The sequence below is a fragment of the Pan paniscus genome, chromosome 9 (genome assembly GCF_029289425.2).
Source record: "Pan paniscus chromosome 9, NHGRI_mPanPan1-v2.0_pri, whole genome shotgun sequence".
Lineage (NCBI taxonomy): Eukaryota > Metazoa > Chordata > Mammalia > Primates > Hominidae > Pan > Pan paniscus.
The window spans coordinates 31888241-31909313 of NC_073258.2; the positions used below are offsets into that span (position 1 = coordinate 31888241).

The following is a 21073-nucleotide window of genomic DNA, read 5'->3' on the forward strand; positions in this document are numbered from 1 at the left end:
AAAACACTAAAAGCAATGGCAGCAAAAGCCAAAATAGACAAATGGGATCTAACTAAACTAAAGAGCTTCTGCACAGCAAAAGAAACTACCATCAGAGTGAACAGGCAACCTACAGAATGCGAGAAAATTTTTGCAATCTACTCATCTGACAAAGGGCTAATATCCAGAATCTACAAAGAACTTAAACAAATTTACAAGAAAAAAAATCAAACAACTCCATCAAAAAGTAGGCAAAGGATATAAACAGACACTTCTCAAAAGGAGACATTTATGCAGCCAAAAGACACTGAAAAAATGCTCATCATCACTGTCATCAGAGAAATGCAAATCAAAACCACAATGAGATACCATCTCACACCAGTTAGAATGGCGATCATTAAAAAGTCAGGAAACAATAGGTACTGGTGAAGATGTGGAGAAATAGGAACACTTTTACACTGTTGGTGGGACTGTAAACTAGTTCAAACACTGTGGAAGACAGTGTGGCAATTCCTCAAGGATCTGGAACAAGAAATACCATTTGACCCAGCAATTCCATTAGTGGGTATATACCTAAAGGATTATAAATCATGCTGCTATAAAGACACATGCACACGTATGTTCATTGTGGCACTATTCACAACAACAAAGACTTGGAACCAACACAAATGTCCATCAATGATAGACTGGATTAAGAAAATGTGGCACATATACACCATGAAATACTAGGCAGCCATAAAAAAGAATAAGTTCATGTCCTTTGAAGGGACATGGGTGAAGCTGGAAACCATCATTCTGAGCAAACTATCGCAAGGACAGAAAACCAAACACTGCATGTTCTCACTCATAGTTAGGAATTGAACAATGAGAACACTTGTACACAGGACGGGGAACATCACACACTGGGGCCTGTCGTGGGGTGGGGTGATGGGGGAGGGATAGCATTAGGAGATATACCTAATGCTAAATGACGAGTTAATGGGTGCAGCACACCAACATGGCACATGTATACATATGTATCAAACCTGCACGTTGTGCACATGGACCCTAAAACTTAAAGTATAATTAAAAAAAAAAAAAGAAAAGAGAAAATAAATTGATGATAGAAAATAGTTGGAAGGAAATAACACTAACCAAACTGTGTAACATCACAGATGTCTTTTGGAATCTTTTTCTTTGTCTTACATTGTGGAATCACTCCAGCCTGTTGCTCGCCACAGAAATGCAGACTACAGGGCAAACTCTGTGGCTATCACACAGCACAGTGTCCTTTCACAGATAATCCTAAATGCATACTTTCTGTTAGGACTAGTCATAGGATATAGATCTCAAGCGAGTCCATCCTCAAGAGCAGCACAAACTCATCCTCAGTTAAATCTCTTGGTGTCTTATCAATAAAAGTAATGGTTCCAGTTCCAGGCAGTGCACCAGAGTACATGCCATCTGAAGGAAGATTGTCCTGTCTCCTCTGACCTGTGGTTGCATCCAACACACAGCTGATCCACTCAACCAAAGCCTTCATCAGATCTTTTTGTGGATTCTCACAACTTGCTCACATTTCTTCCTTTGTTTGCTGATCTTCATACTTAATAACTTGATGCAGAAATGTATTTTGTTCTAGAATAGACAAATAATCAATAAAAAGAAATATCTAAGAGCCTAAGATGTGACAAATCACTTTCTTTGAACTATTGAAGCCCCACAGAGCTATCTGAGAGCATTAAGTACTCGTTCATCAAGGTTGACGTAAATTACCAAGCCTGTCTGAAATAGCTCATTAGCCCTTTCTGCCCGCTTCCAAGGGAGACCTGCCTCCATCAGTCTGACAGTATTCTGTGTGAGTGACACGAGACACATCGATTCATGTTTTCTTTTTAACTGATTCCCATTGTCATTGACCTGATTGCCCTTTCATTACGCAGGGCAAAGCAAGAGTGGGCACACTGGCCACTGATAACTGATCCTTGGCACTTTGAAAACAACTAGATGGTGGGAGTGCCACCCTCCTCTGCTCCCATCAAGTATTTTTGCCAAAAAACAAAAACAAAAACAAGAAACAAAAACAAAAAAAAAGCTTGAGTCAGATCATGCTTTCCAATTTAGTTGTAGTAGATTATGGGAAATCCAGGACACATAGCAATATGTTAAACACACCATGAGGAGACAACCAGCAAAATCCAAAATGCAGGAAACCCTGAAGGACAAATGATGTGGTAGTTTGGAATATATTACAAGAAAAATTAAAGAGATGAAGAATGTTTAGATTGAAAGAGATTTCAGAGGCTATCCATCAAATGCAATGAGTGGATGTTATTTGAATCCCGATTCAAGCAAACTGTGAACAAAACGTATGAGACAAATGGGGAAATTTGTACACTGAATAATTGATGATATTACAGGATTGTCAACAACAAAAAACTCAAATAATAAAAAAAAAATTAAAAAGACAAAAAATTCAAAATAAAGAAGTTTAAATACATCAAGTCTATCGTCTAAGACATATATATTCTCAGAATCTATGAGAGCCTCTGGGTCATTTAATGGCATTGTTGTATAGCCTAAAATCAGGCCTAGAAGATATTATTATTTCACGTCATTTCAAACTTTGGCCTTCACTGTTATATGGTACTTCTCACTGTGTAAGATTTCTAGACACTCCACTGTCCTAGAAAATAAAGAACAGCAGAAGAGGTGACCCTTGAGGAGACAGGTTAACACAGATCCAAGTAGAGTATCAGGACAGTAGCTTAGAAATGCAGAGATGTCCTGCTTGTGGATGGTAATATGCCCTTGAAATCAGATGTTCTATAAAAAGAAAGCCAAACAAAACAAAGCAATGTCATGAAGCCCATTTCCCATTATTTTTCCTATATTTTATATAGGAAAAATTCCCAACATATTTCTAAAATATAATTGAAATACAGAAAAAATACTTAGCCTATAACCCCATGATTATCAAAACAATATAGTTGTTAAAAAAGAAACAATTACATTTTATGCAGTAGCACTTTTATTTCCATTGCAATTACTTCCTCATTTGCTTTGCTTACTTCCCCACAATTTTCATGAGTAATTTCTTGTGTTTGGGGGCTCACATTGTATTATTCTTGGCAAAAACCTTACAACAATATGAAAGCTATTCAGAACAAGTGCCCAGTGGCAGAGGGTGGCTCACCTTGAGTGTGACACTGTGATGCCTTCTTAGCATCAGACATATCCAAATTACATGTCTTGTTTGTTGACACTCACCAGACTTTATAGTTTTCGAACATTTATCATGATTTTGACATTCTACTAACTGTGTTTTGGAATACAACTCAAGACTTTTCCTAAACATCATTTTGTTTGAAATGTTATATTGTGTCTAGGGACAAAAATATACAGTTTTTGATGCAAACATAGGCTGAAAAAATGTTGCATTGATATTTTTGTAGGATCCATGAGTTTTGGATATTAAAAAGTAAAAGGTATTATTCCATCGGGAAATATCCACTCAGAAAACCCTCTATAGGGCATTCTTGTACAATATTGCCTAGAATTATAAGGAGTTAGTCTCTGTACTAATATATGAATTAATATGAACTTTTTTGCCCCTCAGCATTAATATTCCATGACTCTATTTCATTTTGGAGAACTGCTCCTCACTCCTTGTTAGTTTGTATTATTTGGGTGGGACTAATCATACCTCTTGACCCACGGTCAGGCCAATCCTAACACGTTAAATATATGGTCACAATTTATATTCATGGATAGAGAAGTAAATACATGATCCAGGCCAATAAAATGATATTCAATTTCAGATTTGTTTGTTTACTTGATTTGCTCAGAGTCAGAAAACTACTGTTTAAAAAGCACCCTACCCCACATTTTTTAACCAGACTGCTGAGTAAAGAGCCTGAGATACTTCAGAGACAGAGAGAGACTGTTTAGGAATGAAGGCAATACAGAGGAATTAAAAACAAAAGTAAGTAATCACTTAAGTCTAGCTATTTCTGAAGTCAGTTACCCCTGTAGTTTTAGGCTATGTGCTTTTTAGCAAAAGCCATGCCAACTTACAATACCAGGCAAGATGTACAAGCAAGATTATGTTAACAAGTAAACAGTACAAACCTAGTGGCTTAACAGAACAGATTTATTTCTGGATCACACAATATCTGATTTAGATTAGACAATTCCCTAGGAAAGCTCTCCTCCATGCAGTGATTCAAGGATCCAGGCTGATTCAACATGTGGCCTGCAAGGTTACCACTAAAGGGGAAGAGACAGCATGAGGTAACATCTTGTTCTTAAAGGCTTTGGGCTAGATGTTACACAGATTGCTTCTATTTGGGATCCGTTGTCTAAAACTTGTCGTGTGGTTTTCATGTTCAAGAAATGCAGAATCAAATACTGAGCAATATTAGTTTCGACCAAAAAATTTTGGGGGATATCTTTCACCAAAAATATCCTGATTAATACAGACATTTAAAAAAAATAAATTATAAATATTTTTTCCCATAATCCTCTACTGGTAAGAAAATTGACAAAGAAAGGAATGAGGATGGAATGTGATGAGGAAGGTGAAACTGAATGCTTTGGAGAGAATGTGCCCTGAAAGAAATATTGTATAAATAAGTACCTAATATGATTCATCATGTGGATGTATGCTAGCACTATCTTGTTGTTTCCAGAAATGATATTTTTTGCTCAAACATATAAGCAGTATGTCCTTGCACCTCAATATACCACCTCCCAACAACATCTGATAACCACCCTCTTTTATTTCTCCATCGTAGCATCAATCATATTTTGTAGTTGAGAAACGACAATGGCAGCTTGGGCTCAGCTGTGAGGTACAAGACTCAGTGCTTTCACTCCTCTTTATCAGCTCCACTATCAACTTTGCTGCCATTCAGCAGCATCACCTGCTTCTCTGCCACCAGGCCATGGTATTATGCTGTTTAACTATTTCAGCTCCATTTAAGCAATAAATATTAGCAGAATTTTCTCTCATTCTGACTAATAAGACTCAAACTCAGCCTTCATCACCTAACTCCTCGTTCAGTTCAATATCCTTCATTTGGGTTCTTTTCATATTAGGTTCATTTCTGTCAGACCTATCTATACACCCTTACCAGACCAATTTTACACAAACACCCACAATGTATTTCTTCATATTATTTAGTTGATTTCATAGTGGATATCTATTTTCTACCAAACCCAATGTAAACTTTAGTTCCTCGTTTTATTAGTATGGTCCCATCATTTCTACCCAAACTAATGATGCACTCTTTCCAACATTTATCTGTCATTCTAGACAAGGCTGTCTCCAAACAATCTTGTGTGGAATACAGATGGCTCTCAACTTCTGATGGTTTGACTTACAATTTATTGACATTACAATGGTGGGTTAGCTACATACATTCAGTAGTGACTGTACTTTGAGTACCCATACAATCATTCTGCTTTCCACTATTAGTACAGGATTTGATAAATTACAGGAGATATCCAACACTTCATTATAAAATAGTTTTTGTGTTAGATGACTTTGCCCATCTGTAGGTTAATGTAGCTGTCCTGAGCACATTTAAGGTAGACCAGGCTAAGCTACAATGTCCAAAAGTTAGGTGTATTAAATCCATTTTCAAGTTAATAATATTTTCAATTTATGATGGGTTTATTGGGACATAACCTCATCATAATTCAAGGAGCATTTGTATTCTAAGTGGGTTTGTCTGCGAGGCCTACTAGTTCTATAGAAGAAACCTGGTTGGGAAGAAACAAGTCTGTGATCCTGTCCCAAAGAATTACAAGCAGTAGACTTAGATTGCAAGGCGGGTAATTAGCAGTCTAATTAAGAATGTTCAGAGATATGGTAAACTCATTCACCAAATTTAAAGGAGTGTAATATTATAGACTAGGTACTATAGTAGGAGTCTCCAGGATAGTGATTTAAAAAGAATTTTGAACGCTTATAACACAAAGAAATGATAAATGTTCAAGGTGATATATGTACTAATTACCTTGATTTGATTGTTATGCTTCGTATATATGTATTAAAATGTCACTCTGAGCCAGCTGCAGTGGCTCTTGCTTGTGATCCCACTGCCTTGGGAGGCCAGAGTGGGAAGATAACTTGAGCTCAGGAGTTTGAGACTAGCCTGGGCAACATAGTGAGACTCCATCTCTACAAAAAAAAAAAATTGTTTTAATTAGCTAGCCATGATGACACACACACACACAAGTAGTCCCCGCTACTTGAGAGACTGAGGCAGGAGGATCATTTGAGCCCCAGAATTCTAGATTGCAGTGAGCTATAATTGCACCACTGCACTCCACCCCTGGTGACAGAGTGACATACACACACACACACACACACATACACACACACACACAGAGAGAAATCACTCTGCATCTCAACAATATGTACAATTACTACGTGTCAACTAAAAATAAAAAGATAAAAAAGAAAACAAAAACAACATCAAGATCACAACTTGAATAAAATTAGATCACTGAATTATACGTTTAAAAGAGGGAACTTTATGTTAAGTAAATTATATCTCAATAAAGCTATTATTAATGTAATTACATCTCAATTTGGGTACAAACTTCAATGGCAGATGTACAAGCTATAGTAATATTTCTCACAATTTAGTATAGTGTTTTCTCAAACTTTTTCAAATTATGAAAGTTTCTTAACTTCCAAAATCTAGGGTACTCTATATGGGTATTATAATTTCAGAAGTCTAAAATTGGATTCTGAAACATGTACTTTTATTAAGCAATATAGGTGACTCTATAGGTGTCTCATGGCCCATACTTAAAAAATTAATAGAAATCACTGGTCTACCTAGCAACCAGCCCTAAGAAGAGGAGCTGATTATGGCTAGAGAGATTGTCAAAGTCCCAGTCAAATGTATTCTTCAGGGAAAAATTCAAGATTTTACGAACTGGAGCAAAATCAGAAAAACAAGAAAGACACATTTCATTCAGACTATGAAAAGAGGGAAGATGCAGTGGTTGGGGGAAATTTGCATCTCAGTAACTACAAAATCACTCTAAAGCTGACCTGAACAATTCAGCTTATCAGACTTTATATAAGGTTTATATAGCAAGGCTAATTTGGGGTGCACTTATTCATAAGTGTTATAAGCTAATAACATACTCTCCACTTTGACTGAGCAACTGTAATTGGTAGCTGCCAGCTGAAGACATCAGGGCTTGCATTTGGAAAAGGCTGGAAATACAAGGAAGGAATAAGAGTGCAAACACCCGCATGATTTCTGCTCCTTACATCAGGAGCTATTGCATGCTCAGATAACATCTCCTGATGGGGGAGTGTCCACAGTCACATAAGAATTAAATAAAGATAAAAAGTGTATGCCTGCAAGGTTGACTGTGGATATGTCCAAGCTGCTGACCAGCAAAATCTGTCATGTCAGAGGCACACCTTAGAGAAGATTGATTCTAAGGGGACCTAAAATGATGCTTAGAACTTACCAAAAAACAAAAATAAATTGTTTCCTGGAAGAAGTCAGAGAATGATGCCTGAGGACTAGTATCAGAAATTAGGAAACAGAAACCTGGTTTCAGTCAAAAGGAAAAAGCAACCTTTTTATGCCAAGGCTGTATCTTGGACAGCACAATATAAGTCATGACTTTAATCAAAGTCATTTTAAAAGTCACTTTTCAATATATGGCATACATTCCCAGCTTTCTAGCAATTTCTTATTCCTTCTTATCAGGACTTTATAGCAAGAAATCATCTATTCTATGTCGGTTAGCCCCAAATTGTTCTCTTTATTAGTCTATCATGTATTCATTTAGTAAACATTTATTGAGCATGTTATTGTGCTAAAATGACAAGGAAAAATTTCCTGTTCTCAAGGGGCTTAAAGTCCAACATAATTTGTTCCTTTACCCCAAATAAATAAAAAATATTTTAGTCAATGACTGAACCATATCTCCTAGCTGTGTCCACTTTAACATCCATCACAGCCAGACTTACTGTTGTCTTTGAATACTTTTTTGTTAATGGAATATCAAACCCATTTATTAAACACGGGATATTTTTTAAAATATTCCAAGCACTGTGAGTTAGGTTATGCCTCAGTATGGTCAAGGCTTCTAATCTACAATACTGGAGATGCCAATGCTGACAATCAGTTTGAAGGTTTCTACTGAAATAAAAATACCGGTTCTATTAAAAAACATTATCTACTGAGTATTTAATATTGAACAAACTGGTATGTTTCATAAATAGAAGTTTCTCTAGTAGATACTAGATAGGATTTCATAGGCAGATTTAATCAGAAGGAGCACCTGGGTGTCACCATGTATACATGAAAATGAGATTCAATTGAGTGGGGAAGAGGTTAAAATAGGAGGAAAACTAGCAGTGAATTAGTTGTTCGACATGAACAGTCTAAACAAGACAGCCAGGAGATGGAATCTAACTTTTCAATCAATATCAGAAAAACAAGGTACTGAATTGTCTGCCCCTACTCATTATAAGCATGAGCAGAAAGTTAGGAGTTGAATTCACAATTACATAAATTATTTATTCACTATCTTTGTATTCATTACTATCACCAAAATTTTATTAGGTTTTTTGGTCATCCAGACAATTTCAGATATGGAGAAAATAGTGGAGCCTCGACACAGTGACAGGCACTGTTTTAATAAAATCAGTGTTGATCTCTCTCAATCTTATAGTTACTGTCATGTTGGAAGCTGGGCTTTCCCAGCAAAGGAAAAGAAGGTCTAACTTCTTATACTTCCTATCAGCACTATGCTTATGGACAAAAACACGTTTGAAGTGTTTTTGGTAGGACAGCTAGGGGCAGCAATGTACATTTTATTTTCTAAGATCATTAAATCTATCAGATTAATAAGACCCAGTATTTCAAATAAGTGAGTTAGTCAAATGTCTACTTAACAATTATTATAATACTGGATTGTTACATCAAAACAATGCATGGAATAAAACAAGTTTAAAACAAGTTTTTTTGTTTTGTTTTTAATAGGGCTCCCTGGGTCTTTTAAAACCATTGTTCAGACTAGGTGGGTTTTCTTCATTAATAAGAAATGAAGATTTAAAGTATCACATAGCTATATTCTGTTTATGAGACTAAGAATTCCTCTTGTAGAGATAATTCACAATTCATCTCAAAATGCAAAGGAATTACAAACACCAAATATTATATGCTATCTATAGTAGTAACTATGCATGTTATAGATAAATGTTGTAACTTAGCTAAAACAAGACTAACTAAAGGATTGGTTTGGGACAGTGTCAAAGGAGTCTTTGGGTGGTTTCTGGTGGCCGAAAGTTGCCTAGAAGAAAGAGATGGATAATAAAGTTTTGTAAAGGCCTGTGAATGAAAATGGGTCAGCTGAAAGAGAGACTATGGTTATTAAAGGAAAGTGGGAAAAAAAAAATCCTGGAATTTGAGAAATGTGCCGTATCATTTGGAGGAGTGACTCAAATTCAAAAGTGAGGATCAACAGATGAACCAAAACAGATTGGTACTGAGTCAAGTGCATATGTTGCCAGCAGTTGGAGGAGGAGCAGATTCTGTCTGGACATTTCTCTGGTTTTAATGTACTAGGAACCAGAAACACTTTTGAGCAGCCAGTAGAGCAAAATAGTTACAGAGGCCAGATCTACCAATAGCACTGTATCATGGTCACCTTTCAACCACATCGCCTCTTTTTTTTTGCTACTACAGTTTCTGAAGTAAATGCATGCCATCTCAATAAGAAGGCCTATAAGAATGGAAAAAAAAAAATTGAAGCTTCATCCTTGGGTGAATTCAGTTCCTTCGGAAAGCAAATGCCAAGATGGAATTATACATGAAAGAGATTTAGTAGGGAAAAGCCAGTGAAAAATAAAGAAGAGAGGGAACGAGAGTAGACAGGGATTGCCTTCAGTTAGATGCAGTTTTGATACCTGTAAAGGGACAGGGAAAAGAAGGAGAATGCCGTAGAAAGTCTCATACGGCACTGTAGTTCCGAGAAAGTCTCTATCAGCTCAATGAGGAGCCCAGAGAAGAAATTGCATATTAAAGGAATCCTGCATTTAGCAAAAATGGCCAAAGTCTAGTACCCTTGCTGTGCTAGTCACGGCATGGGGGATCATGGCTGTGGTGTGAATAATGCAGTGGATTCCAATAAGAATTCCAATACTCCTCATAGGATCTTCTATCCTAAAGTGACAACTGAGCAGCAAAATTCTGTTGCTGCCATAGTGCCTCCCTTGCTCTGCACAGATCTACTTCTCCATACAGTTTTTAAAGTAGTTCCTTCATTTTCCCCTTAACCCTCTCTTCATAAAAGGAAACTTTAAAGAGAGGTCAGTAGGATGAACAACATACCCCATTACTACACTTTGCTTTGGGGCTGCAACTGGTAACCATCTCTCCCTTCTCCTAACCATTCTAAATTTCCATCTCTGTCCTTTGTTATTCATTCTAAATTCCTTTACCCCTGTAGGTCTTAGTAGCTTACCAGCTGTCACCTAACCCCTCATTTTTAAGGGGTCTAAGTGGCTAGTAATCATACACATCTCAGGCTAGTAGAATTTCACATAATTTACAGTCGAAATTGTACAAGGGAATACTAAAAAACAACCAAGTTGATCACGTGTTCCATACATAGTCTTCTCTGCCTCAAGATATAAAACAAAGAATATCTCTGGTGTTGATCAAGATCAACTGTCTTGGTCAATATGGTAACTCTTCTCACCTGAGGGTGGTCCCTACTCACAAAGAGTCCAAAGTTCTCAGGCAGCATCCATAACTAATAGTTCAATGAAATCTCCCCTGTCCACTGGCAAGAGTGTTCCTTTAGAGGAACCAAGATCTCTGAACCTCCATATCCCAGACTTTCAGAGATGAGAAGTATAAGGTCTCCTAGTGGATCAAGAATGTAATGACAAAAAACAGTAAAAAATGGAACAGAGAAGAGATCTAAGAATACATGAAACCACTGACATTTTACCAGATCACATTCCTTTCTTGTGCAAGTCTATTTCTACTGTACCATAGAGAGCTCTGAGGTGTACCTGAAACAGAAATTTTGTAAGTTAAACCAATAAGTTGTCAAATAAATATCATCAGGTAGTCTTATCTTCTCAGACCATTTCAAATACATACTAAGAAATAAACAGTATAAGATATTTTTCAAAGCGTCTATTCTCAAGGGCTTCCAGGAACACTCATGACCATCTCTCCACCATCACTGTTCCGAAAGGATGATACTAATGGAAACAAGATACGCTGTTTGTTCTTTTATTGTCTATCTGCCCACATTCTCATTTTCCCAGAGAAAATATGGCATTTTCCCAATTTACTGCTCAGCATCTTCTGCTTGGAGGTTGGTGAAGTATTGCCATTCCCAGGGCATCTGTACCCTCTTCCTCCCACAAATGCCAACTCTCTCCTTAGGCTCTGCAGTCATACCTGCTTCTGAGGGTCTCCTCCGGTGCTGATGTATTAAGTATATATTTCTCTGATCTGAGCCTGACTTAGTAAAATACTTATTTAACACCTCCACTGTAAAGTATTTTCTGTTTCATAAATCCGTGCATGCAAAATAGCTTTAGTGTCTCCTGACTAACAATAAGAATAGCAGTGAAAAGATTAGAAAGAGCTATGAACTTGAAGTGAGATTATCTGGTGGGTTGAGTTCTGCTTCAACTAGTCAAATTGTCATGAGAGTGAAACAGTTACTTGGTCTTTCTGAGACTTTTTTATTTGTAAAATGGAGGTAGTAAAAATCTACCAGAGGAATATTTTCTGAAGACAAAATAAGATAAAAGATTTGAAAGTCCATTGTAAACTTCAAAATGGATTATACATGGAACAGAATGAAATACTAACAATATTACTATTATACACAATCCAAAGCAGCACATCATTAATCAAATTGTTATGGTCAAAACAAAATGGGAAGATGCTTGAAGTGAGACATACTTTTTGGAATCCTTTGAATCACATAAATGATTCCCTACTCAGCATATTCTAAGATCAACCAGCTTCATCCTTGGCTCTTACTTATTTAGACTTTAGTCATTTTTTGTAATCATCAGGATTAATAACTCCCGGTTTAATCATTCCTCAGGGTAATTGCAAAACCATATACAATAAACCCTAAGTAAAACTAAAACATTTTGTACACTGTAATGTGATGTGCAAATTATAGATTGTGTCTTTATTTATCTATCTTCTTATAGGTTTGACGGTGCTTTCAGAAATCTATCTTAGCTTAGAGCCCTCTACTTGAAAATGCTTAAAAGCAGTATCCAATATCATATATACTTTAAATTTGGTATCAGGAAGACTTAAATGAAATATATTTAGTATCAGTCACTTTCTTTCTGTCCCTATGTGCTATGTCAACCATACGGTTCCAGGTCAGAGTTGGCCAAAAGGGAAACCTGCATGTGGTTTGGAAAGCAGAAGTGAAGCTGAGACATTACTTGACTGAAATTCGTTGCAGTAAGACATGACAAAGGCGAACACCATAAGGACAGATGAAGAAGTACCCAGCAAATCCAAGCTTATCTAGGTTCTCTTCTGCTCCACATTCAGCTAGTGCCTGACTATAGTCTCTGCTGGCCAACAGCAATCCCTAGCCCTACATCAGATACTTCGCTGTAGATCCACAAAAGGGTAGCTTTACCTCTGTAGAGACAACAGCTTCTTCCAAGGCAGCAATCTCCACAGATCCTTCAGAAGTCACCCCTTTGCTGTCCACATTGGCTCTGTCCTGTCCACTCACAGTAGCATATGAGACTGACTGATTAGCCACTATTACTGTAACCCCCCAACTTTCACTTTTCAGACTTCTACTTCCTCATTTTCTCCTACATTTGTGTAAATCTAATTTCTAATAAAATTTTTATTTCTAATAGAAACCCCTGATTTCCATAAAACTTACAGTGGTTCTCATTTCTGACTGATCCAAAGATTTCATAATGCCCATGCCTGCTGCAAAGCTCTGGACAGAGATGTTTACTATCCAAAGCTAAAAATGTAGTACGAAAGCATTAAAAAATGCAATGTCATTCACTTAAAACCAACAGGGATATGTCATGTTTTTATTCTAATACATGGGTTTTATTATTTAAAACATGTAGTAGCCAAAGTAAATATTTAATTCCCTTGGGTCCTGTGAAAAACTTGGAGACTTTTGAGTAACAAAAGACCTTAGAAACTACCCACTATTCCCATAGCAGGTAGATGAGGAAACTGATGCCCAGAGATGTCAAGTGATTTGCATGAAGTCCCTCAGAGTCAATGACTTGCAGTTCTGTTATAAGACCTCCTTAACTGTTCCCTTAACTGACCATAGAAGAATGCAAACAATCTTACTCAGTTAATCCACTTAATTCAGAATGGCTATCTGCTTTAAATAGCTTCATTTTCCCATACATGATCCCATTCCTTAATCTTCACTCCCCTTTCTCTTTGTCTCCCAAGCTACCAGCTTCTATTCCCTGCAATATGAATTGCTTTTATTTTCCTTGACCTAACTAAATACATACTAAGATTTCCTCTCTCCTCATTTTGGACTGAAATACAAAATAAACAAGCTCCTAGTTACATCACACATTCAATGCGTTTCTTATAACGTGCTGTATTAGGAATATCCACCCTGTGTTATCTTTGCTTACAGCTTGTTATTTCAAAGATAATGAAATAGAAGTAAGTTGATGCAGACTGGAGTTTTACGAATAAAACTATCAAATGAATGGAGCATGGAAATCTATTCAAGCAGAGGAAATACACTCCATTATAACAAGATGCCAGTGCCTGTTGATGAGCAACCATCTGAATATAATTGTTAGCACTGAAAGTTTCCAATGCCTGAAATACCTGCAGGCAGGGTTTTCTTAGGTCAGCATTGGAAAGTTATAGAAATGATGCACTGCTGTCTCAAAACTCATTGGTAATACCACAGTCTTCACCAAAGTTAAATCTTGCTTTGCCTGAGAAAGGTTTTCTCAGAACACTTTGCCTGTCTTTCACTTTTTCTTTTGCCCATGTTATTCTTAGGATAGCTTCAATTTATTATAACTAAATAATGGTAAATTTTATAATTTATTTTAACAGTGGTTGTTAACTACAAATTTAATTTTGCACTATTCTGATAATATCTACTACCTCCTTTATGCCATACTTGATGGGAGGTGTTGGGATATGGAGTGAAAGTCCATTCCACTCTAAATTTTGTGAGAGCAGGAACCTTGTCCTTCTTGTTCACCAGTAATATACTCTGTGCCTAGCACTCACCTGATACAGAATAAGTACTCAACAAATAAATGATGTTTATTAATTGAATGAATAAATAAAAATTCATTGCAAAATGTTCAGTCTGGTGAAGCTAATTATATTGTTTTTAATAAGTGTGATAATAGTGATATAAATGCCTGCTTGCTGGGGCTGAGATGAGGAAAAGTCTAACTGATATGCTTAGTTCAAGAATTCCACTATGGAAAGTAAATTGGAGCCTTTTTGGCCAGCTTGAGTAAGAAACTCTCCTACAATGAAACGGTGAAGAAGAAAGTCACATCCCATCTCAACCTGGCAGAACAAGTGAAGATAAGAATGGGAAAATGTAAAAGGACCCCAGATATGTTGCAGAAAATGCTGCTTCTGGTATTTTTCATTATTCATAGAGACTCCAAAGAGCCAAAAAGAGCTGAGATTCCTGAGAATGAATGGCGCTAAAAACTTAGAGGGACTTTACACAATAGAAGGAGGCCTTGTAATCTGACTCACCGGCCTTGTTGGAGTATATTTAAGCCTCTTCCAAATAGATAAAGAAAAAAAAAAAAACCTGGCAAAAATCCAGCTAGCCAAACAAAATAACACCCACTTCATTTAATTACCTATATCTTTACTGGCTTTGTCAATGAATAAGTGGTTGAATATAGGAGGAACTGGTAAGACACATAAAGATCTATGTCTTGGGTAAAGAGGCAGAGAGCAAATCAGTATGTTCATGCTAATGGGCTGCTATAGCATTTTGTATATTTACAACAAGGTCTAAAACTACATACTCTGCCGGTAAATCATAAACATTTTAAATTCAGTAAGAAAATCAAGAATATCTGGAGTAGTAAGAAAAATATGAAGCTTAAATCTAAAATTAAACCCACGAGTATAAACAATTCAACCAAGAGCCAGGTGTTGGATGCAAAATCAACTAAAATTTTAGCGACTTCAGTGGTATTTTAGCTAGCTGAAATCATTTCAGGAGGCTGGAAGGCACAGCTTGCCATATCCAAGAGATTGAGCTTACATCCCAAACTTAGAATAGAGCCTTTCCTGGTTATGCTGTTGATATTTTAAGAAACATGACAGCCCCATCTGCCATCCATATGAGAAGTCACTCTTTCCAAGATGTCACTGAATTTATGCCTATAACCCTAAACTAACAGGAAAAGGAAATATCATTCTCCCTCATCTCCTTCCAAGAAAGGTTTAATGTGCAAAAGTCTAGCACTCTTTCCAAGAAGATAACCAAAGATTTTTTTCTACCAATATATACCAAAGTATGTCAATATCCAAAGAAGATAAGAGGTAGAAAAGAGTCTCAATACCCATGATGATTATTTTTAACCTAAAATTTCCCTGCCAAACCTTCACTAACCACTCCATATGCATTATTTTATTTAAGCCTTACAATGACTCTAGGAATTTAGTTAAAGGTATAATCATTAAGTAGGTGAAAAAAAAAAAAGTCCCTACAGAAGTTAAGGTACTGGTTCCATCCACAACAATTACAAAGTTACAGAAATGAGATTCAATTCCACATTTTTCTAATGCCAAATTCTATAATCTTAACTATTCTGATATGGTGTCTCTATAATCGCATCACATCCTTGATTACCATTTCTTCACAGTCTCTCTCATGTGTAGCAAGGTTCCTCATTCTTCTATAGGCTAGTTATGGATAGAATTTTGGTTGTCTATGAATGTGGTTGAGAAAAAAATATGTATATTTTCACCAACCTCTAAGGCACGTTAACATAGCCTTACATTATTAATTTAGGCAAAACACTGTAGTAATATCACCAGTACCTCTAACTTTGTCACTAATAGAAACCACAGATATTTTCATATCACTTTACATTGCAAATATCTCAAAATACGTTTGTCATCACCATTTATTGCAATTATGTAATTAGGTTGTTAGTACCTGCCACTAAATCTTCTTATTTATTGCACTAATAAAGAAGCACATATACTATGATTATCACTATTTTAAAAATATATTTTGGTTCAACACAAATGCCTTTGAAATCATAATAGTCTTGTTTAACATTACTCAAAAATTTTCTGAGAAGCGGCTTTACTATATTACCAAAAAAGTGCACGGCACATACAAAACTGAAGAAATTCTGTTCCATAGGACAGTGGTCCCCAACCTTTATGGCACCAGGGACTAGTTCCGTGGAAGACAATTTTTCTACAGAGGGTGTGGAGGAGGGTGTGATTTTGGGATGAAACTGTTCCACCTCAGATTTTCAGGTATTAGATTCTCATAAGGAATGCCCAACCTAGATTCCTCACATGCACAGTTTACAATAGGGTTTGCACTCTATGAGAATCCAATGCCACCACTGATCTGATAGGAGGTGGAGCTCAGGCAGTAATGCTTGCTCGCCAGCCACTCACCTCCTGCTGTGTGGCCCAGTTCCTAACAGGCCATGGGCCAGTACTAGTCCACAGACTGTGGGTTGGGAACACCTGCCATAGAATATAATCCAAACTCTATTATAGGAAATCCAAAACTTTTCATAGAGTCTATTGGACAAGGAGCATTTCTTGACACAAGTTGAGCCCATTAGAGTCTTTCTTAATAATGTTTTTTTAAACTAGATTTGGGGATTTACTCAACTTTTCTTTGGGGACATAATTCATGAAGATGTTAGACTCTCAATCTTCAGTGTTTGTGTTTTCCCCACTGTGGTCAAAAGAGCCTGTGTGTGTGTGTGTGTGTAAAACAAAGTTAACCAACAAAAGAGAAGATTCATGGACCAAGAGACCCAGCAGCATTTCAGCCTGGCTTTAGTTAGACATGAAGGTTGACAGAATTCCTACCTTTCCTATAGTTTAGTTCCTAAGCCCTTCAACTGAGGTACTCCCATATATACTTAATAAATCCAGTCCTTTGCCCAAGATGGTTCAGGTTGGATTTCTGTTACTGGCACCGAAATGAGCACCTAGTAATAATCTGCATTTTCAATTGTATATACATGTTTGCCTTTCATTGTAAAGACATGTAAAGAAAGGCCCAGATGACTTGAGACTATTTTTGTCAAGAAGCAGATCAGATTGAATGAGAGTGTCATTCATTTGTTCCTTCATTTTCAAACATTTATTGAAATCTATTCTATGCCAAAAATGATACTAAAATCTCAGAACTGAGAAGCTATGTACCACCTCTGTCCTTAACAGCATCAATAACAATGATTATGTATACATAATAAAGGTTCTGATAAACATATCCACAGCAGGTAATAGAAACACAGACAATAGTTACTTAGCCCACCTTGGAGACATCAGGGAAAGGATAGGTAATAAGGCAGGGTTTTCTGGAGCAGATGAACCTGGGAAATATAGATGACAAATTAGAAATTTCATGTCTTTCTGAGGTGGTGCAATTGTGCAACTTGTTTGGTTTTTAATTTTTTAAATTATTTTCAATAGCCATCTTTCAGTGGTTCCATTATTTCATGTGCAAGAATTGACAGGATAAAAATCTCTTGATACTGCTGAGTCACTCAAAGTAGGATTCTCCTTGGCAATTGGTATGTGTCTATCTAGGGAATATGTGACTCCTGAAACTGATCATATTCTCTTTGGCTTTACCCACTAAACATTTTTGAGCCACGCTTTTGACTCACTTTTTGGAATCATTTGAGAACTATGCCAGAGACTTATTGTATTAATTTGCCCTTTGGTTTCATTTTACCTCTTTTCTACTTCCTCCAAGCTGACTTTCATCTTTTTCATCCCTTCATCTTTTGTGTTTTAATCTGTGAACACTATGAACATTTTCCTGTCTTACCATGTTTTATTATAAGCAATTACAAAATCTTATTTGGATCTAGAGATATAATAAATAAATGCACTCATAAACAAAAGTAAACTAGTACTATTTAGTCACTTCCATTGCCTGTCTCTCCTTAGGCTCCATTTAAAATCCTTCTAAGTGATTATCCTTGAGCTTTTTCTCTCCTTCCAAGTGTATTCTGTATGTCATTAGGCTACACACTCAGGTTAAGTCATTCCTAAACAATGAGTATGTTTATATCAAATTGCTTTGCTTCTCAAAAAGTTTCCATGACTCCCCATGGTCTATAAAGCAAAATTCAACCTCCTTAAATGGATTCAATTCAAGGATTTTCATGCAATGGACCCACCCTACCTTTTCAACGTAGTCTCTCATTTTCTCCCTTTCCATTATCCCATATTATAGTCCAAATTGATCAATTACTATCTCCTGTTCATGACCCTGTATTTTCATCCCTCTATGTTTTTAATTAAACTAGACCCTGTAACCCCTTTAATCTTCACATATCGAAATCATATTTATTTGTCAAGGCCCAGTCCAAATGCAACCATCTTCATTCAGTCCTAATTCTTAATTCCTAGTAGAAATGAAATATAATTTCTGAGCTTTATTGAGAATTCAGCTATTCCTTCCATTGGCCATTTAACTTATTTTACCTAGTTATATTATTTAATATATACCTTTCTCCCACAATATTAATAGTAGTAGTAGCAATGCTAGTTGAACATTTATCTTATGCCAAACACTTCTAAACATATCAATTGGATAGCTTATTTATTTCTCACAGCAACCATGTAAGTTAAAAACCATTATTATACCATTTTACAGATGAAGAAACTAAAATAATAACAATTAAGTTGTGTCTCACAAAGGTTACATTTCTAGAAGATGAAATTACTAGCCCTCAAACTTGAGTAGTCTGACTCTAGAACTCATTCTCACCCCTGTTCCACCATTCTGCCTACTGTAATAGACTAAGATCACTGAAAACAGTTCTGAGTTTGGTACAACTTTGTAGCCTACATAATGTCCAACATCATATTTTGGGTCTAATCAGTGCTCAGGGAAGATGTGAGTAAAAAAATGAGTTAATAAATTATGTTTAGACATTACCAGAAATAACATTTTGAGACAAAATGAAACAAAACACAATAGCCCTTTCTACTAAAAACGTATTTTGTTCCTTTTTAGTGTCATTATCGGCTATGAATTCAGTCTTTTTTAAAAAGTTTTTACTGAAGTATGTAACCTAGTAGCTACATTTAATAATCATTAGTAATAGTTATGGCTTTCTTTGCTATTATTATTATTGCTGTCAGTACCACAGTGAATTAGAAAGAAATATGTAGATTCCCAATGCACAACAGAGAACGCTAAGTCTTCATTCAGCTGGCTGAATGATATGGTGAAGATTATTTTCATAGCCAGAACTAAAATCAGTGGCTTTGCATTTCCAGGCTGGTGATCAGACCAACAGAGCCCACAGCTACAACCTAATCTCAAGAATCATACCTGCTTCTTTAATAGAAAACAGAAATGAAATCCATTCATTACTGGTCTGTGACATATTTGGTAGCATTCAGAAACTCAATTTCTATGATCATCTTTATTCATTTATCTAAAACAGAAGTTGTGATGAAAAAAAATTGAAGATGATTTATGTGCTTAACTGGCACCAGAAAATTCAAGATGTTATGCAACTTCAATTTTTAAATAGCATTTTCTTCCACCTCAGAATCACAAGCACAGGAAAAATAACCAACCTTTGTTTTGAACTCCCTTGCTTTTGTCATTTCATGGCAAATTCTAAAATGCTTACAGATAACAACTTTGATTCATTCTGACTAGGCAGATGAAGCCAGTCTAATAGCAAATGCTGGTATTCCAACTTCAAAAGATATGTAGAGCTAAGTCATTTCCTATTTATGATCTATCATCCTTTCTGAAGTATAAAAAATGTTGCATAGACTATACGGACAGAAGAAGAAAAATTAAATTTAACAGCTTTCTGCAACAGGCATGCCTTTCTCTAGAGACAACTCCAATTATCTTAACTGTAATAAGAAGTTAATTGTTAGTAGCCTTCCCTCTGCCAACTTTCTTCAACTTCAGTCCCCAAACATGCAGACTGCCTTCAAAGTAAATAAAGATTCATTGCAGGAACAGGGATGCTAGTGGCTCAAGCTGGAAGCAATGACCCAAGGGGCTTATATTAAATTTGATCTCTGACTTTAATTGTGACTCTAAACAGATGATAAATTACCCTTTATCTGAACTCAACAGCTGTCTACTCTCCCCATCTTAGTCCCACTCCCCTCTCCTCTAACCCTTCCTAATATAATTCTCTTTCAATATATCCTACCTCTCTGTTAATATGACCGTTATCTATTAGTCACTGTGTCCCTTCCGGGCCCCTACAAAGTCTCTATTCAACTGTGCTGGTTCCTCTCCTAATACCTTCCCAGATGCTAAGGAATTAGGTCTTTTCCATGCTATTTGTTCTACCACTTCCCTTTCTACTAACAATCCCCATCATTGTACTATGCAAACTGGAGGGGACCTATTCCTTTAACTAAAAAGGAACATGTTGCAATGGGAACATCATATTCATCAGTGGCAATATGGCCTCAGCTTGTGAAGGGCTTAGCAAACTACCAGACCTCAATAGCACTCCCTCTTTAAAGATTGCTAAACCTTTATCTTTGATCAGCACATTTCTGGTCTCTCAAGCATAGCTGAGAAAAGCAACTCAGAACTAGAGTTCTGATAGCACCAGGTCACAGAGATTCATTGTCATGTCACAAACAACTGCCACCACTTTTATTATTTGGGTCAGTTTTATTGTTCTCCTAGTATAGGAAGAATACTGTTTAAAATAAACCCTGGCTGCTATTGATTGTTCCTTTTGACCAATCATATAATTACTCTTCAGAGAGACAGAGAGGGAAAGGGAAAGGGGAAGGGAGAGAGAGACAGAGCGAGAGAGAGGGAGAGAGGGAGAGAGAATATGATGTAAATCTAG

The 21073-nt window shown here is 36.4% G+C and overlaps 1 protein-coding gene across 4 annotated transcripts in view; it reads right to left on the bottom strand.

Moving 5' to 3' along the window:
- Window positions 1-21073, bottom strand: part of LOC134731193 (chromatin assembly factor 1 subunit A-like) — a 583486-nt gene that overhangs the window by 333929 nt on the left and 228484 nt on the right. For 2 of the 4 annotated variants that reach the window (XR_010113341.1, XM_063608144.1), the window contains exon 2: window positions 17527-17584. The exons of the other annotated variants lie outside the window; for them this stretch is intronic. Coding sequence is in view for 1 of the 2 variants with exons in the window: in XM_063608144.1 (XP_063464214.1) it covers window positions 17527-17584 (58 nt within the window). In the remaining variant the exon portion in view is untranslated. The remainder of the gene's footprint in view (window positions 1-17526; window positions 17585-21073) is intronic. 4 annotated transcript variants of the gene reach the window in all.